Source organism: Vidua chalybeata, chromosome 6 (genome assembly GCF_026979565.1).
Source record: "Vidua chalybeata isolate OUT-0048 chromosome 6, bVidCha1 merged haplotype, whole genome shotgun sequence".
NCBI classification, from domain to species: domain Eukaryota; kingdom Metazoa; phylum Chordata; class Aves; order Passeriformes; family Viduidae; genus Vidua; species Vidua chalybeata.
The window spans coordinates 37736728-37761214 of NC_071535.1; the positions used below are offsets into that span (position 1 = coordinate 37736728).

The following is a 24487-nucleotide window of genomic DNA, read 5'->3' on the forward strand; positions in this document are numbered from 1 at the left end:
GCGGCCGCCCACGGGCCCCGCGCGCACGCGTGTGGGAAGCTCCTGTACGCAGCGGGAGAGCGGCCGCTTGAAGTAGCTGCGTTGGTGTTTCTTTCCCAAGTAGATAGCGGCGCCCGGTCCTGCCGTCTTGTTTTGTTTTGCAAATCGCAGAATCACAAAACGGGTGAGGTAGGAAGGGACCGCAGTGGGTCAGCTGCTCCAAGCTCCCTGCTCAAGCAGCACTTGGCACGGGATCCCGTTCAGATAATTCTTGAGTCTCTCCAGTGAGGGAGACTCTGCAACCTCTATGGGCAACCTGTTCCAGTGCATGGTCACCCACACAATAGAGTTTTTCCTCGTGTTCAGGTGGAACTTCTGTGCATCCATTTCTGCCCATTGCCTCTTGTCCTGTTGCTTAGCACCACTGAGAAGAGCCTGGCTCCATACGCTGACACCTTCCCTTCAGATACTGATAGACATTGAAGAAGTCCACACTCAATCATACCGTCTCAGGCCAGCTCCTTCAGCCTTTCCTCATAAGAGAGAAGCTCCAGTTGACCATTCATCCTTATTGCAATCCACTGGTTGCTCCAGGAGCTCCACTTCTCTCTTGTACTGAGGAACCAAGAACTGAACACACCACTTCTGATGCAGTCACACCAGGACTGAGTAGAGGAGCAGAATCAACCCCCTCGATCTGCTGGCAGTGCTCTTCCTAGTGCACAGGACACCATTGACCTTCTCGGCCACAAGGGCATTGCTGGCTCATAGCTTGTTGTCCACCAGGACCCCCAGGTCTTTCTCTGCAGAGTTACTTTCCAGCATGTCAGTGATAATGATAAGCTTTTACCCCAAAGAGTGGAACCTGATGTATGTCTGTATTTTTTCCCCCTCTTTCATATCAGTGAAGAACTTGGAAACTGGCAGAAGCACTCCAGGATTAAGGATAATTTTGGTCATGGAATAGTCAATGGTGAGGCTTTGCTTACTGCATTTTGGGGCAGGGGGGTCATGCCCACCAATTGTTTAGCATTTTAAATCCTTTTTTGGTCACATCTGAATTATTCAGTTTCATTTTTTTCTCCTAAAATCAGTAGGAATTAGAATGGTGTCTAGATCGCACAGCTTTTGTTCCCCAGTTATCTATAAGTGAAATAATAATAATATCAGCTCATTTTGGGAAGGTCTTGGGACTGTATTGCATTAAAGCTTACTGGTTAAATAACAATGGTTAATGTCCAGTGAGACTGCTAATGAAAGTAACTCCTCCAAAGGTATTCAGTTGAGATAACAGTGCCCCCTGTTTACATCCTGAAGGCGAGTTCATTGCATGTTGTTGTACATGTGCAAGACTTTCCCTTATGGACTGTGCTGGGAAGTTAAAATGTTTAAAGTTCATGTTAACTTGGTCTTACTTTTATTCACACAGGCAAAAGCATCTCTATTAAATGATCTGTTTATCTGAGCCTCCTTCACTAATGACATAAATATGGAAGTATTTAAGAAAAACATTTCTAATGTATAAAGGTCCTGTGCATTTCTATTGGCATCTGCTTTGCTTTGGGGATAGGAGAAAAGTGGTGAGGGACAACTAGCTAGAAGGCATCTACTGGACTTACCAAGTGATTAACATACTTCATTTGCCTTTTTTTTTTATGTACTTGCTTTATTCTACATCTAATAGTCTGTAAATTAATTAGTTGTAGTTCAATGCTGACTTTGTTTCTGATGGGATGCTTAAGTCATTAGACTTAACTAGTCTTTAACAAGTGTCCAAACATTGCTTTTCAGCACTAGAATATAAATTGTTTCTGTAATTGAATTAACCAGATTCAGGGAAGGGAACAGCAATGATTTTTGAGTATATTGAAATGCTTACTTCCTTTCACAGAAGGAGAAGGGATGGGAGGTACTTGCTGGGGGAACAGCAACTGACATTGACTATAATTCTGATTTTCAAACTCAGTTGTGCCAAGTTTGTTTTCCTCAGCTCTGAAAAGGTGAACAAGGTGGTGGGTATAAGGTTTCTTCCAAGGGAAAAGGTTCCTCCAAGGTATTGTTTACAATTCTTCTCTCTTATATTTTTCTCTCTCTTTTTTATTTTTGTTTGGTTGGTTGGTTTGGTGTTGGTTGGTTTTGGTTTTTGTTTCTTGTTTCCTGGTAGTGTTCCTAGGTAGAAGAATTTCCTTGGTTTGTTTTCTTGTCAGCTTGTGGTTTCACGAAAAATTTCCTATGAGCATTTCACCTGTGGTGGAACAGTTCCAGAACAATTTCACAGGGAAGTTAGAGTTATATAGATGCTCTCAAAACATTTATAAGTGTGTCTTCAGAAAGCTAGTAAAAATATATTTCAAACTCCTGTGGACCCATGCTCCGAGATGCTTCTTACAAGACCACATTTGAATAGTTTATTCAAATATTGTTGGAATCCTGGATGCTGAGAATTTTAAACTTTCTGTGCTTAAAGGCACAGACCCACAGGAGAACACTACATTTGATCTGAGGTCATGGAACAGGCTTTTAAAATTGATTAATAGCAGTGGGATTACGGGTGTGTAGTTATTTAGAAGTCTGTAATATCACAGGGTGGAAATCTTATATTTTGGGATTTTAGAATATAGAAATGTTGCTGATCTTTGCAGTGAACATCTGTTCAGGTTCTGCTTTCACCTTATATTTTGAGAATAAATGTGAAATTTTATCTGAGATAAGGGCTTTTTTGTGGAAAATAAGCTTATTGTTGGCTAGCTTCAGGGTCTTTTGTAAGAACCACGCACACTGAATTAAGGAGTTGCTTCATATGCAGCAGTTCATTTTCTGAACAGAGGCAGAGGGTATTGGATGAAATATTTCACATTGCACCAGCACAGACATTTTAATAATGTTTTGACTTCTGTGTTAGGTTTGGTTGTCTTGCTTGCTCAGGTACACTTTAAGCTGAAAAAGTGAACAAACAAGCAGACACAGAAACCAAGCAGATTGTGGTCCATGGAGTTCTCCCTGTGTTTCCTTAGAGAGCCATCTCAGGGCCTCAAACAGCTCAAAGGATGCCCTGTGAGGTAATGTGGATATTCGCCAAGCAATGTACTTAGTCTTTGTCAGACAACATTTTCCCCAGAGATTGTTATCTCTTGGTTTGTCTGTATCAGAACAAGATGTATTCTGAGAGAACAATGGTAACAGAAAGGTAGGTACAGAGCTTGTTATCTGCAGACATCGGAAGGAAACTGGCCTGCTTTCCAAAATGTTTATCCTGTAGCTCTTACCAACTGTAAAAGTGGCTGAGCAGCACAACTGATCTTTTGGAGAAATCAAAGTGCTTCAGCCAGTGAACATTCCTCTTGGAATTTTTACCTTATACTTGTTCCTGAAATGTGCATGGCATGACAGATAACCCAAAGCTCAGTAAGTCTATTTGTAGGCACACAGTTTGTGGTCATTGGCAATGGGGCTGCGGCTGAGCCTCATCCCCAGTGGGCTACAGCTGTGCTGGGCAGGTGAGCAGCATTGACAGCAATGAGCCATGGAGTGCCCAGGTGCACTGACCAATCACCAAAGGGAACAGAGGGCACACAGGTGCACTGCATTAACAATGACAGGTATAAAATGTTGTGCTGAAGCACAAGAAGGGCAGATGCTTGTAGCCTTTTGATGTGGTATGGGGTTACTCTGTTTGGGTGAATACTTAAAGTCTTCTGAAATTGTGTGGTGATACTCTGTGTATTGTGGCCATCTCAATTGTGGCATATGCTGTAACAACCCTTTGGATTTGTGCTGTCAGGTGCTGATCTGGTTGTGTGGTTCCTGCTCTGACACATATGCAGGTGTATACTTATACAGGCACAAATCCAAAATCAGCTCCTTCTGTTCTCCGAGAATGGTTACAAGAGTGCAAGGCCTGTGTAGGCTAAAGAACAGGTAGTTGCATTTACCTGGCTATTGGGAGAGAAAAGAGAATCATAGAATGGTTTGGGTTGGAGGGGACTGTAAAAATCATCTAGTTCTAGAGACACCTTGTATTAGACCAGATTGCTTAGAGCTCCACCCAGCAGCTTTGGTTGTGTACCCCCCAGCAGGGCTTGTGTACCTGTTGGGCTCTAGCTTTGAACAATTCCAGGGATAGGACATCCACATCTCCTTTTATATAAAATATATACTTTACTAATTTCACAATAGTCTGCTGTTTATATATTTTCCACAGCTGAGATGCTTAAGTGTCTCAGCTATTTCACTGTCCATTCACTTTTATATTTAACAATTCAAATACTAAAGTACAGAAGTAAAAAAAGAGCAAGGGTTGATGTGATCTGTCTGTTAGTTTTGTCTTTTCAGTAATCTTTCCCTTCCCTAGCCAAGCCTGGAAATTAGGGTGCACTCTGTTTTTAGTGCACGTGATATTTAAAGCTGAAACCTTTTTGTTTCATTGTGCATCAAAATGAAAAAGAGTAGTCCTGCAGTTCACTTTTAAACAGCCAGATTTTTTTGTCAAATAACAGAGTTGGGGTCATGCTGTAGGCATTTAAATCAGACAGTTCATGTTTAAGTCATGTATGGCCGCTGCTGTGTTTCAAACTGTCGCTTTCACCAGTACACTGAAGCGTCCTTCTGTGTCTTGGCTACACAGGTATCCTTCAAAGGTATTCTGGTTGGGAATAAATATTTAACCAAGAGAAACTTCAGGGCATTCTCTCAGAGAAGGTCAACATTACTAGAATGTGACAGTTGTTGAGCCCTGTGAACGTTGTGACTTTGTTCTAGCTAGAAAGAAACTGCAGGCAAGGCTGACAGCTAGAATCTTGTGTAGACCAATTTTAAAAGGTAGCTACTACCCCAAAATAGCAGCAGGTTTAATGTGCTTTTTTTTTTTAAAGATGTGTTAGCTGTTCTTTATCAAACTTGGAACAACCTGAGGCTACTGTGACTTAAACAGGGCCTAGGTCAGCTTGTGCATTATGTTCTTTGTTCTTTCTGCCCCTTGCACAAGTGTAGAAACAGATTCAAATACAGGCATCCAGCACTGGGAAGCATCTGCTGGTAAAAGCAGAGGTGAAAATGAGGGAACAGGCCAAGTTATCACAAAAATCGGATTTTGCTGGTGCTGGCCCTGGTGGTATGGTGGTTAATATGTGACTAACAGGAGAATTAAGAGCCTTTTGAAGAGAAGAATGTAACACAATGGCTATAATCCTTCATAATGTGTATGGTTATGTTATACATCGTTATGTATGACTTGTGATTGCATATATACTAACTTTTCATGTCATAGATATAACTGCCTGAAGGAACTCCTCAAATCCCTAACCTGGGCTATGTAGTAAGCTTTTTATGGCACAGGTTTCTCTCAGTTACTTTCTAATCTTAGTTTGGCCTTTTGCCCTTAAAAATTATGTTATTTTATTACAGATCAAATATCAGTCAGTGTTAAGTCTTGACTGTATGAAAAAAACCTGAAAATTTCCCCCAACACTCCCAAAGTTACTGGCTAGAATATGTAACAGGAACAGTGGAAATAATTAACCAGAACTACCCAGACTAGGATCCAAGGTACACAGAATTGCACTCATTGTTCTGTTGTCTTGGTATGAGCTGCTGTGCCTGCTTTCTTTGCACTGATAGTTCTCTAGGCTTGGAGATTCAATTACTCTGATTCCTTGGCCTGAATCCTACTTCTAATGGAAGTAAGCAACTGATGGAGTCTGATTAGCAACTGGGTATTGTCAGTGCTTATATCCCTAAACTTGCTTTCTGATCATCCTCACACTCTGAAACTCCTGTCTTTGTAAAATGTGGGCTGCATATCTGTGTGCTACCAAAATAAATACTGCAATTCTTCCTAAAGGTGTGTGCTGAAAAAAATACAGAAAATTTGACAGCTTGAGAGAAACTTCCCATAAGACAGAAGTCCAAGAGTCTTTGAGTTAAGGTTTAACCATAAAATGTACAAGTGAAGAACTCACTGCTGCTACCTGATTCCACAGATCAATGCAAACAGGTAGAAAGGATGAAACCAGGAATAGAAACAAGCAAACACAATGCTATGCTGTTGCCTGCTTTCCTTCTGGCTCTATGTGTTGTCAAAGATGAGTCATAATGGCAAAATCAGTTTATAGGCAAAAGGTTTGACAACTTACCTATTCTTTCACCATGTTTTCCTCATCTTGCATCATTATTTTAGGTTTTGGATAAAAGGTAAAACTGTAAGTATCCTGGGAAAGTATCACTGTATGTTTACTCTCTTCTGATACTAACAGTACTGGGCTAGAAGGAGCCATAGACAAATACAACATAAAACTTACATAAGTAATTTTTAAAACTTAATGTACCCTTTTACATAACAGCTTTAAGGAATCAGATTGCTAGCTCTGCAACTGCATGCAGTCAGAATGGTGATTAATTTGCTCGTAGTATACTTTACTTCTAATATGTAACCCCGCTGTCAAACCTGCACATTCTTTGCCTTGGATTAATGGACATCGGTCATGGCATATTGATCCCTTCCATCACAGGTTGCTGATGCTCTGCAACTGTTCTGCAGTTTTCAGTGACAACTCATGGCTTCCTGCTGCACCATGTCTGCACATTACAGGTGAAGATACCTTCCAGTGGGATGCCATCATGAAGTGCAGACAGCAGGTGACTTCAGTGAGTGATTCAATGAGGCACCTTCTGAAGACTCAGTTGTGAGCTCTCCTTTGCCCATCTCGAGATGCTTCTGTGAGGTTCTTTTTTAAGAGCAAGGCAGTAAGTAGTGATTAAATTGCTGTAGTTAAGGACATTTTGTAACACTGCCTTGAGAGACAGGTGCAAGCATTAGTTGGCATCAGTGCTTATGCTGGTATTACCTAATAGCTCATTTGAAATTCAGGTTTTGAAGAACCACAAAGATTGTACAATACAGGCTTTATATAACTTGGGTGAGAAAATGTTCTGGATATGTTAATATTTTTGACTAATTCTGAAACCTAGTTTCAACAGAGGAAATTGCTGAAAATGAATCCTGAGTCAAATAGGGGAAAAGGGAACATTTTTTGACAGCACTATTAGAATGAAATAATTCTTGTGCAATTCAGCAGCCAAATTATCATTCTCTATTTTCCTTGGTTTTGTTCATCTTTCAGATGGGAACAAGCAAGGGAAAACTTGATGGGTTAAGAACTTCTAAGATTTGGGGAATGTAAGCTGATAAAATAGACTATTTCATATGGAAGGGACCTACAGTGAGCATGTAATCCAACTGCCTGACCAGTTCATGGCTGGCCAAGTCAAAGCCTGGTATTAAGGACATTGTCCAAATGCCTCTTAAATACTGTCAGGCTTGGAGCATCGACCACCTTTCTAGGAAGGTTGTTCTAGTGTTTGACCACCTTCTCAGCCAATAAATGCTTCCTAATATCCAGGTTAAACCTTCCCTGGTGCAGGTTTGAACCATTCCCATGTGTCCTGTCACTGGATACCAGGAAGAAGAGCTCAGCACCTTCATCTCTGTGTGATGCTGTGTTTGATGCATCCCCAGATGCCAGGGCACGCTGCTGACTCCCACTGAGCCTGCTGGCAATCGGATCCCTGTCTGCAGGGCTGCTTTCCCGCCACTCTCCCAATATATACTTGTGTCCAATGTTATTCCATCCTAGATGCAGAATCTGGCATTTCAACTTGGAAAATTTCATCCTATAAATTGTAGCCGAATGCTCCTATCTATGTAGATCCCTCTCCAAGGCCTCTTGTCCCTCAAGAGTCAGCCACACCTCCCAGTACCATCAGCAAACTTCCTAATGGTGCATTCAGCTCCTGCATCCAGATTGTTGATAAATACACTGAACAAAACAGGCTCTGGAATTGAACCACAAGGAATACCAATGGTATCCTTCAACTGGTGCCAGTTGCCAACTAGATAGATGTAGCTCCATCCTTCAGCCATTTTTTTCACCCAGAACACCATGAACCTGCTTATGCCACAGTTGGGTAACTTGTCCAGAAGGATGCTCTGAGGGACAGTATCAAAAGCCTTAGTAAAATCCAGAAAGAATGTGACCAGCAGGACCAGGGCATTGATTGTCCCCCTGTACTCAGCACTGGTGATGCCTCAAACCCTGCATTCAGTTTTGGGCCCCTCACTACAAGAACAACATTGAGGTGCTGCAGCATGTCCAGAGAAAGGCAGTGGAGCTGGTGAAGAGACTGGAGCACAAGTCCTGTGAGGGGGAGCAGCTCAGAGGGAGCTGGGGTTGTTTAGTGTGAAGATGACGAAGCTCAGAGGGCACTTTAGTGCTCTCTACAAGTACCTGAAGTGAGGTTGTAGTTAGGTGGGATTGCTCTCTTTCCTCTGGTAGCAAGCAACATGACAAGAGGAAATGGCCTCAGTTGTGCCAGGGGAGGTTTAGATTGGATATGAGGAAAAGCTGCTTCACTGAAAGGGTGGTCAGGCATTGGAACAGACTGTCTGGGAAAGTGGTGTAGTCACAATCCCTGAAGATGTGTGGATGTGGCACTTAGGGACATGGTTTAGTGGTGAATTGTCAGTGATGGCTTAGCAGTTGGACTTGATGATCTTTGAGGTTTTTCCCAAGCTAAATGATTCTATGATTCTATCATTTTTTTAAGGATGTTTAATTACATGACCTTGCTTTTTTGTGCTGGGGAGGGGTTGAGGTGGAGTGAGACGACTTCCAGAGAAGCTATTAAATAAGGATATTAGATGATATTAATGAGACCTCACTATATAGGCAAGATTTTTTACCAAATAGGAATAATCTCTTCCCTACAAGAGCATTTTTTATCCCTTCATTCTCGTCTTTTAACTTCCTCAGTAAATAGAAGTGGGTTCGTGCTGTCTGTTCATAGACTTAAAATCTTTTTCAAAAGCCTGGATTAAATGTTATTTGATATTGCTATAAAAGCTACTCAGTGAAACCTCTAACTCGAACACAGCTTTATTTTTATGTAAGTTTTAGAATTCCAGTAGTGTCTCTCAAAATTTCTGTTTTGAGAATTCTGTACAGCAAACCTAAGCCAAATGACAACATGCCTTCCTTAGTTCAGACCAAATCATCCTATTGCCCTGAAAAATGACCACTTAAATGTGCATGCAATAAGTATACCAGTGTAAACCACTCCATAATGCAGTTTTGCCCAGGGTATCATGGTCATGCTGGTTAACTGGGGCTTATTTCCATGTTCTTCTGGTTTCAGTTGTGATTGCTGATGATGTTACTATCCCTAGCTGCTTCTCTAGCTCCCTTCATGGGAGGTGGATTTTTTGCCTTTAGGTCTTTTATCTCAGCTCTTAGGAATCCAACCTAGTTTCAGAGACAGATGAGAAAGAATCTAGCATTAAATGCTGGAATAGGTGTGTGTTGGGTTTTGGTTCGTGTTTTGTTGGTTGGTTTTTTTGCTGGTTTGGTTGTTTTGGTTTTTTTTAGGAAGCAATCTCTCCTTCCAAATTTCTGCTTCTGTAACCAACACAGGTTTGTACAGATGGCCTTAGACACTGAAAGCATTCAGTTGCACTGAAAATAAAGATCAACATCAGCAAATATGTTGTAAACTGTAGAAGTCTATGATGAAAAGCTTTCTTAAATTCTTTTCAACTTAAATAACTGTCTTGGGACAGAGTAGATTTTCTTCCTAGTAACTGGTGTAGTGCTGTTGTTTTTGGATTCAGTATCAGAATAGTGTTGACAACACACTGATGCTTTGGTTGTTACACAATAGTGCTTACCCTAAGCTGAGGGCTCTTCGATTTTCCATGCTCTGCCATGAGGAGCTGCACAAAAAGGTGGGAGTATGGCCAGGACAGGTGATCCAAAGTGGCCAAAGGGCTATTCCATACCATAGAACCCCATGCCCAGTATTTAAACCAGAGGAGTTACCTGATTGCTGCTCAATGATGGTACATTGTGCATCACCTTTTCTCTTGGATTTTATTTCTCTCTCTCCCTCCACTTATCATTATTATATTAGCTTTTTAAAAAAAAAATATTAAATTATTTTTATCTCAACCCACAAGGTTTACCTTTTATTTCCAGTTCTCCTCCCTACCATGATGGAGGCTGAGGGGAGTGACTTTACAGCTGCATGGTATTTATTTTGTGGCTGGGATTAAACCACAACAATAACTGATTTCATCTGCACTGGGATATGCAGGAGAATCCTGATATATGGTCCTTGAGACCCTTCCTAGCTTCTCTGCTTAAAGCATTTGTTCTGAAAGCTATGTACTGCTGCTCCACTCATCTCTAATGGATAACTTGATGTCAGACCTAACAACTTACTTAAATGCTTATTGGACTGGGTCTGGAGATCACCTTGTGAGCACAAAGGTAGGTATGTCTTTGATTATTTCTCTGGTTAGTGATTGGATCTAAGGCTCTAATGGATAAACTCTGGAGGACCCAGTTACCAGAAGCTTCCTTTCCTGTAGCTGTACATCTTGCTTTATGCTACATACCTTGTTTCCTGTGTGCAGCAGCAGAAGTTCTGGTGTCTGTATCTACCTAGTTCCATTTCCTGTTAGTTCAGTAGCAGAACCCACCCCATGTTTGCCTAGTGGATGGTGAGTTGCAGCTCTTAAGGCATGAGCACAGTCCACCTGCACCTTCTGTTCACTCTCCTCAGAGACTGAGAACCACTGGGCTCAACAGGGGCTGTTTACATGTGTGAGGATATGAAGAGCAACAGGCAGGCATAAAGTGCTGGCACCTGGAGCTGACAGAGTTGCTTTGTTTTGGTGAGAGTGTTTGGTCTCCACATCTTGTTCTATTTTTCTCCTAACCTATCAACTGTACTGCTGAGCTGGTTTGCATACACTGTCTGTTTCTGAGTAATGTTTGTTCACCAAAGATTTTTATTTCTATAAAACCATGACTGAGTTATCTGGTTAGCCTCATTTATTCTCACAATTGTTATCTTAAAAAAAAAAAGTGAAAAATCAAAGTAGCATTTTTCATCTTTGATTACACAGAACCAGTAGTAGTGTATGCTCAGGTACCTTGGAGTGGCCAGATGGTGGAGACTTCTGTAATTGCTTGTTAATTTTTAAAGCAGAAAGTGGAGGAAATGAGATTTTTGGTGACTTAGAGAAGAACTTGACTTACTGAACTGTTCTTTCCTGCTGGAAAGAACAGGTCTGTGCAAACCAAACAAGCAGTGGTATTGGTGTGGTCTTTCTCTGTCTGCTCAATGACAATCTTGTGAGAGCTTGCACTAAGATATTGTTGGTATTAAATTTGGGTGAAAAGTGCGTGGTCAAACATCCTCATTCATAAGAAAGAGACTGAACTATCATGATTAAATCCTTTTAGTGCCTCATTTTTGCAGTTTTAAATGTCTTGAAGTATTTATTAGGAAAAGAGAATGCAGCTCTATCTTCATGAAAAAAAATCTATTTTTCTTTGCCCTAGTTTAACAAAGCACTGAAGCACAGCCTTGAATCCTTTAGGAATTACTTGAGGGCTCAGAGCTGTAAATCCTATTACAGAGGATTTAGGAGTAGATTAGATAACCACCAGAGGTCATAGTTGCATCACAAATATAAGAGAGGAGGTCATATTTTAAAATCTTTTCTCTTTAGAGGAAAGCTGCCAAAAAAAGGTTGTTCTTAGTTCATGGAAAAAAAATGAACTTGACATGTGAATTTCCAATATGAAATGCATGCAAAAGTAGGCATGACACAAGAGAAAAGAACAGTTTGTTAAAGGGAAGAGAGTACAAATTCTGCTTTGTATTGGGCTGTTTGTTGAATTTTTAAAGTGGTTCTCAGCTTGCTGAAGACAATCCTTTTGTAAATCCATCTATTCCATAAGATTAGCCAAGGAATTAACTTGATCCTGGGTATTTCAAATGGTATTTTGAAGATCGATTTTATATCTCATCTGGTTGTCATACCTTCTGCATTCTAGTAGGGGTAGCAAAAGGAGCCATTTTCACTGTAATTTCACTGTTAATAATCTTCTGTTGTTTCTATATCTTGTGGGTAGATCACACAAATAAGTTTCTTCTACTTTATTTGAAATCTGTTTGCAATACATATTTAAAATCCAAATGTGGAGTGGCAAAATACCAGAATCACTTTCTGACTAAATGAGCTCCTACTAGGGTCAGATCATCCTTGTGGTCTTCGACATATTCAGGAGTACTTGATTTCAGACTTCTGCATCATTGCATGTACCTGTGTCTCATTTACTAGCAATAGTAAAGTATTTCCAGTGGTTCACAGCAGCCAAAATAGATAATGCAACATTCTTGTTACTGGCAGAAGAGGAAGAAAATAGAAAAAAAAAAAAAAAAAAAAGGAAGGAAATAAAAAGAAAGGCATCTATTGATACTGATGTTTTTGGAAAGGTATGTCAACACTTTCTGTGGTTTCCTGTGTCATCCTCTGCAAGTGATAGTTGAGTCTTCTGAATGGTGGATGCTCCCTCCTAAGCAAGGGGAGGACACTCCCTGACTTTTTACCCACAAACCAGATGCAAAGCAGTGACCTCTGATCCTCAGGGCTTCATTATCAAAACCTTCAGCTTCCCTCTTCCGTGTCTTTCAGAAACTGATCATCTTCCTCACTGCTGAGAGGGAGGAATGAACACAAACTTTTCACCCTGAAAGGCTTGGCAGTTCCTGCATTTTCACTGTAACTGTCTGTCAGCAATTCTTCTTCTTGTGGATGCAGACACACAGGAAAATGTGTTCCTGTTTCTCTGCAGCTCTGTCATACAAAAGAGCTAGTGAAGGAGCTACATGTGCTACATTTTTAACCCTCCTTGTGGATTCATACTGATGGTTGTTATGTACTTGGACATGCAGACGTGTTCTCATGTTTAGAACTTAAATTCAAAGAAGCAGATGCCTGGGAACCCATTGGTGTACAGAAGCAATATTTTCCTAGAAGTGCAGAGTCCTCTTGTTTCAGAGGTGCCAGTTCCCATGCAGAGCTCTGGTACCACAGAACCATTACCACACCCATGTGCAGCACAGTTGATATCCCCAGTGCACTTACAGTAAAGCTGCAGTAGATAAGGTGCTGAGCTGTATGTGATAACAGGATTGTTGTGTTCCATTGACTAATTACAGAGACCTCATCCCTGGTTCTAACAAAACTACAGTATGTTATTTCATATGTATTGATTTGATTTCTTTTCTGTTTCTTTTTCCTTATTAGCCCACTTGCATGGAGCTGCCAGAGGAGCTGTGTCAGCTGGCAGACATGCAGGAACTGAGAAGGAAGAAAGCAATAAAAGACTACAGAATGGTCTTTTGATCCAACCAGCCATGGAATTTAATAGAGAGAAACAATCCACAGAAGGATAGAAACTACAGAGATGATGGCGAGTGCTTTCCCACAAAAAAAGCAGGGTCTCAAAACACATCTTTCAACAATCAAGGATGTACTTTGTCAAAGCAGAGCTTGAAAATCAAATTCATGTGGTAAAATCTGTGGGAGGACCTTAAAATTACCTCAAGCAGATTGTATGAATTTAATTTCTGACACAGGTGATTTGATGAGCTTAGATTGGGTGTTTGAAGACATCCAAGTGAAGAAAGAGGCTATTCCCCTTGCAGAGGTGTCAAACAAAAGCTCCTGACTTTACAATGACAGGTAATTCAACATTCCACTGTTGAATGGAAATAATGATGGTCTGTCTTTTGGAGGAAATTCCTGCTGTGTCTGACTGTTCTTCTCTAGGTCTATTTTTGAGATCCTTTTTTCTGAGAGCTATTTTTGATTTTAAGAGTGACTTTTATTTTTCTTGCATTGTTAAAAGACCACTTTCTTAAACTGTATTGGTTGTTACCGGTTGCAGGTATGTAAAATTCTCGTTAGAGCAGCTTCCTGCTGGAAGTTGCAGACCACCATCACCACCGTTGTTTGCCAGCGCTGCCGCATCCAGCTCAAGTGGATAAGGCTGTAACACCGCCGTGGTGTGTGTAAAAAGCAGTTTAGGAGGTATGGACCAGTCCCTCCCCAAGCAAAATAAAATATTAGGGCAAAACTACTGCTCTACCACAGGACAAAATTAATGTAGGCCGTGCCTCAGTCTCAGAAAAGTTTTCTGACATATTGGTGAACTCTGATTAATGTAGAATAGGGAAGAATGGATGAGGTCAAAGGTCACCGTGCCAACCAGATTGCAGTCCAAGAACAATCTGGGCATCAGGCTGCAAAGGTGGTAATAATAATGACACCAGCTTGGAAGGGATGTGACATCCGCATGTGAGTACATGCCACTACCTGTTTGAGTTGGTTTTCTTGGGATGTAAATTGGTGTGACTGTGTTTATGATGTATCTGCACATTTAAAAAAAATATTTTTAGGGGGAACATAGGTTGGTTTAGGTTGGTTTTCTGGTGTGTGGAGTTTTTTTACCTCTCCCCACAAAGTACTATATCGACAGTATTTAAATAGGTCTTCATTTGAAACTGTAAGTCAGACTTGCTCACTTGGCAGAGTTGACAGAAAAACTGCCAAGGTTTTCTTTGTCATTAAACTGAAGGAAGATTTTTCCAAACAGTCATGGGTTATCAGAGATCAGTGGGGTACAGTGTGGAACATGCAGGCTCTTTCGTCAGAGACAGATCAAGAGCACTTTGGTTGTATCTCCACAACCAAAAATATCTGGGTTCATGCAGTCCTATTACCAGACAGAAAATAGTGATACATCAGGTAAGGGAAAGAGGGAGGGAACAAGAGCTAAGATGAAAGCATTAAGTCTGGGATATAGCATGGAATGTCTCTACAGGATACAAAGTAATTGCTGAGGCTACCCTTCCTGATAAGAGACTGAGCTGCTTTCTCAGCCTCTTCCAAGGACTGGATCTCTGACTGGAACGACATTATCATGGAATAAGGATTTCCAGAGAGGGATCTCACAGTCCAGTTGCATCCGTGCCATTATAATGATTCAAGTAGCAAAACCTTCTTGGGTACATATAAGTACCACTTTCCCTTTGGTTCTCTTTTGGGAACAGCATAAAGAAAATAAATATATTGCAGTGGAGTCATCACTCAATGGTGCACAAGATTAAAAATTACCGTTTTCTTCAAAAAGAAAGAAGTTTTTTTTTAACGGTCCATCAGCCACAGCCTCAGTGACACTGCTCAGTGCTAGCTCTGTCTGAGCGTGGTACTACCATGTAACCAAATCACACACACCTCCTAAACAACACAACTCCTGGCTATACTCAGGGCTACAATTAACATCACTAGTTAAGGACAACTCTAGTGAAGTTTTATTGGAGCAGTAGCCATGATCTTATTTTTATATCCTAGCAACTGTGTGAGGTGGTTTAAGCCCAGCTGGCAACTAAGCACCATGAAGCTGCTCCCTTCCGCCCTGCCCCAGTGGAATGGGGCAGAGAACCAAAATAAAACTCATAGTTTAAGATAAGCAGAGTTTAATAATTGAAAAAAAAAAGGCAATAGAGTAAATAATAAGAATGATAAAAAGGTAAAAAAAACAAGTGATGCATGGTATATTTGCTCACCCCACACTGACTAATGCCAGGTTCCCTTCCTGAATCCAGATCGGCCTCATTTCCAAGTAGCTGCCCTCAGTTATACTGGGCATGATGTCCAGAGGTATGGAATATCCCTCTGGTCAGTTCAGGGCAGCTGTCGTGGCTGTGCACCCTCCCAAGATTTCTTTTCCTTCTCAGTGGCAGAGGACGGCACACGACAAGTCCTCGTCTTAGGATAAACACGATTTAGTAAAACTCAAAACATCAGTTTTTATTCTGCATGCAAAACTCAGTACTGTCCCACCTACTGAGAAATTAACTTCATCCAGCCAAAACTACTGAGCGCTGGAGTAACATAGCTGAGTCATGAAATACAGATTTTTATCGCTATGCAGTAGGTGATATGGATTAATGATCCACTTAAGGATTTGCTCTAAGTGTACTGGTTAATGGGTTTTGGGAGTCAGCGGTGCTGAACATCTGATGGTCACACCGTGTTTACGGTGCAAAGCATCTTCGCAATTAACCTTCAGGCTTATTTCGTCCAGAGCTCCTCTAATGCAACTCGTAGCGCATGACAAAGCGAAAGCGGTACAACGCACGCGGCCTCACCAAATGCCCCCACGTGCCAACCCTGGCGGCGCCCCGGTCCCAGCGCCGCCAGCCCCTCACCGCTCTCGTCATCTGCGGGGCTGCCAGGCCGGCACGAGCTGCCTGGCAGCCGTGGGCGGCCTCCGCGACACGCACACACGCCCGGCACCGGCTCCCCGCCGGGCCCGGGCCCGGGAGCGAGAGCGAGCGGCTCCCGCGCCCCGAGCGCGGCCGGGCCCGCCCGACGCCCCCCGCGGCGCCTCAAGGGCGAGCGCGCGTCACTTCCGGGACACACCCGCCTCCCCGCGCCAGCATCGCGAGACCCCGCCCCGCCTCGCGCGAGACTCGCTGGCTCACCCGGCCGCCTGGCCGAGTCCCTTCGGCAATTTCCGTCAGAGCCAGACCCTACCAATCGGCCGCAGGAGCGCATCGATGAGCAAGGGCCCCCCGCGGGGTCACCGCGGGGCCGAGCCCCGCCGCGCGGCCGTGGGGTCCGTGCGGCGGTCACGGCGGCGCGGGCGGGGCGGCGGGGCCCAAGCGCGGAGCCGGGGCGGCGGGGAGGCATGCGGGGTTCGACTGATCAGGCCTGGGCATGGCGCCTCTCCTCCCCCCCGCCATGGCTCCCCGTGTCCCTGCTCCTCTCCTCTCAGTGAGCGAAAGTGGCCGCCGCCGCCGTCCCAGCGCCCGCAGCCGCCGCCTCCTCCTCAGCACCAGCGCGGGCGCCATCTTGGCGAGGCAGGAGCCGGGAGCGCCCCGCGGCAGGAGACAGGCAACGCCAGCCCCGGCAACGCGGGGCGAGAGGCCGGGTGGAGCAAGCGGGGGAGCGAGCCCGGGAGACACCCCCAGCCCCTCGCCGCCGCCGCCGCGTCGCCGCCGGGCCCGCTACCCAGGTGAGCCACCGCGGCCACTCCGCAAGGGCACGCCGGGCCGGGGCTACTGGAGGCGGCAGCGGGGGCGCCGGCCGGGCAGGCCGCGGCTTCACCCCCCGCGCCGACCGGCGGCCGCAGCAGCCGGGCCTCTTCTTAAAGAGACAGGCCCCTTCCCCGCCCTGCCCGCCGGATGCGCCCCGCGGTACCGGCGGCCGTGGAGCCGCCGTTCCCCTCCAGCCCCCGTCTAAAGCGGCGGCCGGGCCCCGCCAGGCGCGGGGGGGTGTCGGCGGGGGGGGGGGCGGGGGCGCCGCCGCGCACCTGCCGGTGCACGTGCGGGCGGTGGCGCGTGCGCGGGTGCGGGCGGGGGTTGCGTGGGGGTGGGGGGGAGGGGGCGCGCGGCGAGGGCGGCGGCGCGGCCGGGCCGGGAGCGCCGCGTCACCGGCGGGAGCGCGCGCCCGCCGCCGCCTGTGGGGGCGCGCCTGCGGGAACGCGCCCGCCTCCCCCCCCCCCCACCTTCCCCCGGTGCCGTCAGAGCGCGGCCTCCGCCCCGCGGCCGCCCCGGGAGCCGCGGCCGGGCCGGGCCGCGCCGCCCATGTACGTGAGGCCGCGTGGCGCGGCTCTGCCCGCAGAGCCCGGTGGGGCGGGGGCCCGGGCCGCCCCAGCGCTCCCGGAATAGCCACCGGCACCTGCAGGAAGGGGCCGCCTGCCAGACTCGTGGCGTTGTTGATAGAACGTGTCTCCCGGGTGCCCGTGGAACGTAGTTCGGTGCTGTGTTCGCGCTGCTGCATGCGCACTTCCCTAAAGCTGCGCTGTAAAGTCCGCTCCTGTTTGACTGCAAACAGGTAGCCTAGTAGAGTTTCTCTGTGTGACTCGGTACAATTTCTGCCCGTGATTTAGCGTTACACGTTCTTAACGCTGTTGCCTGTCTTCTGTGGAAGATTTGTCCCACTGCGGTGTTGCAGATAATAATAAACTCCTTTAGTTTATTTTCGACTTTATTTTCGACTTTTCGACTTTGCATGAAGAAAATGATGCAAGTAATGTAATTTTTTTATAGTGAAGTGTGTATAATTCAGATTTTAGTTTCCTCTCTTAAAAACAAATCTGCGTGGATTTGTACAGCACATCTGATAAGCCCTGTATGCATGTGACCAACTTGTTTTTTAACTTAAAGGATTCATTTGTGTTGCCACTCCTTTAGTGTGTCGTGACACTGAGAGGTTGGTAAGATAGTGAGGGAAAAGGAGAAGTAATACAACTGTAGTTTGAACCTTTTCCCAGGGCTAAAAGATATTGCGTGTAATTCTTGTTCATTTCTCACATGTATATTGTTGAAGTTGGTGAAGATACTGCCTCCCAATTCTTGATGGTTCAAATAAGCAAGTTCTGTTCCATTTGGGTATAACGTAATAAGCTGTAAATTCTGTATAAGCATGCTCTTTGACAGGCTAGACTACATGCTAGATTGGGTTTGATGGCAAGTCCTCTTAGAGCTTTTTTTGGACATAGTTCCCTTTTCGTGGTCTGGGGTAGAGGGAGTAAAAACCAAACAAGACTGCAAATAATCCATGCAGTTGTTATTTTGTGTGCACAGAATGGCAAAGCGCGAGGGTAACTGTTGATGCTGCTGTATAGAGCAGAGTATAAATGCATTGTCGGAGGCCTCCGTGAATACTATTAATTGCTCTTTTGGGATAAAAATTGCTCTAATTGAACAATTAAATAGTTAGGTTTGTTTTTTTGCTAGTTTAAACTTGGAACAGAGCTCTGACACGCCTACTTATGTGTTCAGTATGCTTGAATGTACTGTGCTGTTTGCTACATATATGCTTCTGATTCTGTATAGTTTTTCTTTTAAATAATAAATTAGGCCTTATCTGTAACTAGGTTTTTTTTGGGAATTGGAAAATCCAGAGGCAGTGCCCTGCTGGCTCTTCTCTGTATTTAAAAGTGATTAAAAGGTGGAACACAGATCACTGAAATGCTGTCTCATTCCTTGGAAAACAATATGAAACCATACCACAAAAGCAGAACAGCAAAGTAAAGCATCTAGTTTACCTGGATTTCATTACTCAGAAAAGCAATTTAAATGTCTTTTTTTAATTTTAAACTCAAATGGTATGAACTCAGAGTTTAATTTTATTATATTTTGCATTAATTTTATTTGTTCAACTTGAGGTTAGTGGAGGCTTTAGGGTCGTATGAAATTTTGTATTTACTTTTTGAAAAGCCATAGTGTCTTATATATCCCAGTTATATTTAAGATACTGCCATTAAAAAAAAAAACCCATATGGGAATTATGTTTTGCTCTAAAATGTGGTCTACAGCTCTGGGAAATTGGTGTTAGTGTAACTATGCATTTACCAAAGCAAGCTAAAACGAGCGGGGAAAGGAGAGCATGTAATTATACTTCAGAAAAAAAGTTCAGGTTTTTTATACCACTACAATTTTTTCTATTGGAGATTATATGCCTTTAAAGAAGTCTGACAAAAATGTGCCTAGCTGCTATTACTGTGCTAGTCTATGTTTTCCACACAAACCTTATCTGAGTGAATCTTCTGTTTGGAGATTTTTTTTTTTTTAATTTATTTGTGTCAGGATTTATTCTGGACATATTACTACTGGAAAAATCTCACAGCATTAACTATTCTGCTGCTCCAGTGAAACCTGTATGTCTCAATTCTAAATTTCTTCAAGAAGGCAAAGTATTTTAGGGATTTGCATAAGTTTAGAAAATCTATCTTAATAAGTTGGTGTAGAATTGCAAAGCACAAAAAACCCATGTGTGGGAAAAACACAGAAAACAGCTAAAATTGCAAGGCAACTAAGGTGGCATAGAAGATTGTATTTTTGATCAGTTTTAATCCTTATATGGATAAAACCTTCCATGCTATAAATAAATGAGGAATACATACTTTCTGTGATTTCAGGTTTTTGTCCACATGGATGTTTTGTCAGTGTGCTTGCAGTGATGGGATGGAGAAGAGAAAAGAAGCTGATTCTGTGGGCTGAAATACTGGAACAAGTATTGGTGCTCACTTGCCAGCTGGTCACACTTCATATCCATGCACTTAGTGTGTGACCGGTGAGACTGGATTACTTTTACCTCCCTGATTTGCCTTGCTAAGAAGAGGTACTGTGCATTAGCTGCAATCCAGTACCTTGTACTTGCATGGCAGCTTGTGTTTGTGTGTGTACCCTCAGCTAGGAGTGGAGCGGTATTCATTATTTACTATGACGGTTCATGTTAGTCATAAAAAGCAGAAAAACACAAGAAACTCGTAGATGAAAAAGTACTGTTTCAAACAGCTCTGCAAAGCACACCCTATCCAGCTTGCAGCTAGGCACAAGAGCCAGATTTTGCATTTATCACTTACAGGGATCCTGTTTGATACCAGTAAGAAAAGCTTGCTGGACTTCCATTCAGAAATATGCAGTGGATATTTGTTTAAATTGGGAGAATCTGCTTTTAAAGCTAAGCTGTTTCAGGAGACCATGGTTTTGCTGTTTGTTTGGTGCAGGTCAGTGGGCATAAAATTTAGAAACCTTGTTATAAAACTTAGCTGCTCTTAGAAGATGTCCTTGGAGGATTCTTCTCCAGTGTGGGGTGTTTGCTTACTGACTGGATGCTATAAGTGGGCAGACTTGAAAAAACAGGAGTGAGGGAAGAAACCCCACACCTACATTAACATTGAACTAAGCAAAGGGATTTAAAACAGGATGAGGAAGGCTCTTTCAGAATTGAACTTAGATATTAAAAAGATACAATTACTATTAAAGTTATTTGCATGAAGTTATTACATACCTGCTGATATTTCACCTGTACTTTTAATAATTTAGTGGTCCATTTGATGCAATTAAATGCCTTAAGTGTGAACTTCTGATTAAGAATGCTAAAAGATTCAAAGTGCCAGCCTGGCAATGCAGAAGCTATTTATTTCCAAATGCTGTTTTTCTCAACTGTTAGAACTCTAGGGGAGAGGAAGGGAGAAAGCAAATAATTATTGAATTTGATACTGCAACTTAACATGAAGTTGGTATATATCAGTAAGAAAGTCATGGTGGCACAAGGATTACTCTGCAGCTTCTGCTCATTTTGCCCCTGTAACATATGAGTATTTACCTAAATGTTACCATCAGTAATGAAATCCTTTTGAAAATTTGTGTTTTGTCTTTAAACTGAGTAGAAAAAAGGATAGATTTATTTCAAAAATGTCAAAGAAATGTGGAATGAATGTCATCACTGTGTAAATCCACTGAAGCAGTATGCTGGTGATGTTGTAAACAGTTGCATACAGTAGTGGATCAGGCTGTGTGCCTCGCGTTTGTTCCTGTCTTCTCTCACTTCAGTGTTCAATCAGTTTTTGCTATTGGAATTCTTTGTTTGTTAAAACCTATAGTGAAAATGAAAGAATGGAGAATGAATTATCTGTCACTTAGCCTTCTGTATTATTACTTTGATCAGCAGAGAAGCACTCTGTGATTGTCAGCATATATATAAATGAAAGGCTGAATTAAATGTCTGAGTTATTCACTATTCAGTATGCTTGTGTAACACTATATTTCTTTTGGGCATTGTAAATGTGTTTTAAGGATATTGTTAAGCTCTCCTGTACTTAATTGTTTATTTGGTAGGCAGGATACAGACTAGTAACTGTTTAGAGGACAAGAGTCATTCATGTTGTATGTACAGGAGTCTTGTGGAGCAATTAAAATAGGAAGACAAGCAAAAGTGTGTCTTTTTATATGGGTGAAATGCAGAAGAGTTATACTATGTCAGGTCAAGGAGGACTTTATTAAATGTGGAAATGCAAGGTTGAGTTTTGGGAATGTGGTTTTCTGCAAATAGCAGGTGAAAGATGCCATGTTTTTCTGAGTTAGCTGTGTTAATATAATACATGCCTTTGTTCATGGATACATTTTGAAATTGAATGACAAAAGGAATCACCATACTTTTTTGCTAGATTAGGGAGAGATTTTTGCTCTTGTAATGTATGTCATTTTTATTAGTGATCATAAGGAAAGGAAAACCCCTTTCACCTTTGAGGTGTTCTTTTCTACCACCTCATGAATGATCTCTTCCATTAGAGGCACAAGTTCATGTTTCCTCTAATTTTTTAAGCCTTTTATTTAATTTCTTCACAGAAAGGGTTGTCAAGCATTGGAACAGGCTGCCCAAGTCTGCCCAGACTCAAAAGGTTGAGTCACTGTCCCTGGAGGTATTTAAAAGGTGTGTGGATGTGGCACCTGGGGACATGGTTTAGTGGTGGACTTGGCAGTGTTGGATTAGCAGCTGGACTTGATGATCCTAGAGGTCTTTCCCAACCAAAATGATTTTGTGGTTCATTTTGTGTCTTCCTCTCTCTTGGAAGACAGTTCTTGATTTTAGTTTTTTTGTTTGTTTGGTTTGGTTTCAAATGCCTGTTAAGCATTATGACATATATAGATGAAAGTTGCTTGGAAAACGTGCATCTTACTACCCTTATCATAGGGAAAGCTTTCAGGTGTTGCTAAGTTCTTCTGGAAATGAGGATTTGGTGACAGAGTTCAGTCATTCAACTGCTGTCAGGTATGCAAAGACCTAATACGTAGAAAGCTTCAGTCTAAAAATTATTTTTATCACAGAGCTGTTACCTTGTCTAATGAATTCTGGTGTGTTATTGGTTATTCTCTGTGGATAAGGATGTTAACTCAAGACCCAGTATTTATTAAGAAATACAATTTGCTGTTGTTCAAGAACACCCATTAGTCTTAAGATGAGAATCACTTATCATAGTTTATTGTAACTTTGAAGTTCTGAATTTGTTCCGTAATTTTGGAGGATAAGAGAGAAGGTTAGATGATGGGGTTTGGATCTGTATATGTGAAGAGAGAACAACTTGAAAATTGGATACTCAATCTGGATGTTCACTTACATAAGCATAAAACAATTTAGTCGCTGATATAATAATTGAACAAATATATGTCTTTCAGTAAATTAATATGAAGTTTGCTTCAGATTTTGTAGTATTTTTAAGAAGTGATAGAAACCAGGAGAATCCGTCAGAAGAACAATTAATCTAAGTCTGACTGGTTTTAATTTGAGCAAGCTGTTCTAGTGAGAGGTGTCCCTGCCTATGGTGGGGGTTGGAACTAGATGTTCTCTAAGGGCCTTTCCAACCTAAACCATTCTATGATTTTTGTCCTCCACCAGAAGTAAAAGCTTAAGATATTTATTTATTTGTTTGTTTGTAAATATTTAAGATCTTGACAGCACTTTGATTTATACAGTAATAACTCTGGCTTTGGAAATCATGTACCTTTCTCACTATTATTTTAACAGTGATGTCATCTTTTGTAGTCAAAAGTAAAATTTGAGTTGACAGAGCTATTACTGTAACAGTTGTTATGATGTTCTTTGTAGTTGAAGGAAGAGAAAAATGCAGTTGACAGAGCAATGAAATGTTTTGATACCTTTGTTTCTAGAGTATGTAGTATGCAAATATTGCAGGGGGGTGCATTTGGCTTCATTAAGAATCTTAAATCCAGAGAACAAATAAAAAAAATAAAATCAGGTGGACAGTTTCTACTAGTTGAAAAACATAATGCTGGAATACGTTCTACATTTGTAAATATTAAAAAGTATGTTGCAAGTTGCTTTTTATGTATTTTTCTTTAATAAAATAACAGTTGCACTTTAGAAGGAAAAGGTTTTGGTCAAGTATTTGTAGCTTGTTTGCCAGCAGCTAACATTTATATTTTCAATGCTGAAAGAGCATTGCTGTAAGGTAAAGGAGAAATATTAGAAGTATTCAGTAGACTACAGCTGTGAACTGAATGGTAAAAACAATAGAGGAACAATATTTTTAGTAGTTCTTTCTTATTGGAGTCAGTTATTATATATATGCCTTCTGTTCAGGGTTAAACATGTTATCTTTAATAATGATGAAAGCTTACTTTAGTAGTTGCTTGAGGACTGTCATCATAATACTTTGAATTTCTATGTCACCACTTGGATTATCATACTAGGTTAAAACAGTGCTTGTTCCTATCAAACAGCAACCAACAAAGTCATAAACCAGAAAACTAGGAATCTAGTTTGTGGCTGTGGTTGTACTGTGGTGGAAAGCTGAATGGCAGTTTCTCTTTGTTTACTATACCTGTTAACTACAACCTAAGCTTTTGCCCAGAATTGTCTTGGTAGATCTGTCTGCTCCCCAGCTTTGCTCCTTTCAGAGGAGTTGTGGTGCTGATGGCCATTGTTTCCTTTTACAGCTGTGTGTTCAGAGGCACTTGTGCATGAGGAGAAGTTTGTTCTATGGCCTCAGAGCTGGGTGCCAGGGAGGATGGCAGCTGCTCAGAGCTGGCAAAACCCCTCTATCTGCAATACCTGGAAAAAGCTCTGCAACTGGATCAGTTCTTACGACAGACGTCTGCCATCTTTAACAGGAGTATATCCAGGTACCAAAAGCTTTTCTACTTTCCCTTGGGAGTGCCAAGGAAAGATAGGCATTTTTATAATATTGTTCCCCACCAACACCATATTAAGAATTTATCAGTGACTTGTTGATTAGAAACACTTCTGCTTTAAAGGAGGAAAGGTCACTTGGATTGCTTA

The 24487-nt window shown here is 42.4% G+C and overlaps 2 protein-coding genes across 9 annotated transcripts in view; both read left to right on the plus strand.

The window, feature by feature from the left end:
* The first annotated feature begins 23 nt into the window (after positions 1-23).
* EXD1 (exonuclease 3'-5' domain containing 1) lies at positions 24-15424 on the plus strand. Its single transcript, XM_053945853.1, is given in 10 exon segments — positions 24-926; positions 929-952; positions 2917-2948; positions 2951-3033; positions 4604-4616; positions 6515-6578; positions 6581-6621; positions 10123-10192; positions 10195-10298; positions 13133-15424. Coding segments are annotated over 10 exon segments (825 nt in total). The 5' UTR covers positions 24-802; the 3' UTR covers positions 13403-15424.
* Positions 15425-16562: 1138 nt separating this feature from the next.
* INO80 (INO80 complex ATPase subunit) overlaps positions 16563-24487 on the plus strand; it is a 64768-nt gene continuing 56843 nt past the window's right edge. For 2 of the 8 annotated variants that reach the window (XM_053945220.1, XM_053945226.1), the window contains exons 1-2: positions 17462-17926; positions 24145-24330. In XM_053945220.1, coding sequence (XP_053801195.1) covers positions 24188-24330 — 143 coding nt within the window. In that variant the 5' untranslated portion in view covers positions 17462-17926; positions 24145-24187. Of the gene's footprint in view, positions 16911-17458; positions 17927-18096; positions 18110-19820; positions 20024-24144; positions 24331-24487 lie in introns of those variants that run through there. The other 6 variants (XM_053945224.1, XM_053945222.1, XM_053945228.1 and 3 more) reach the window with 6 other exon arrangements.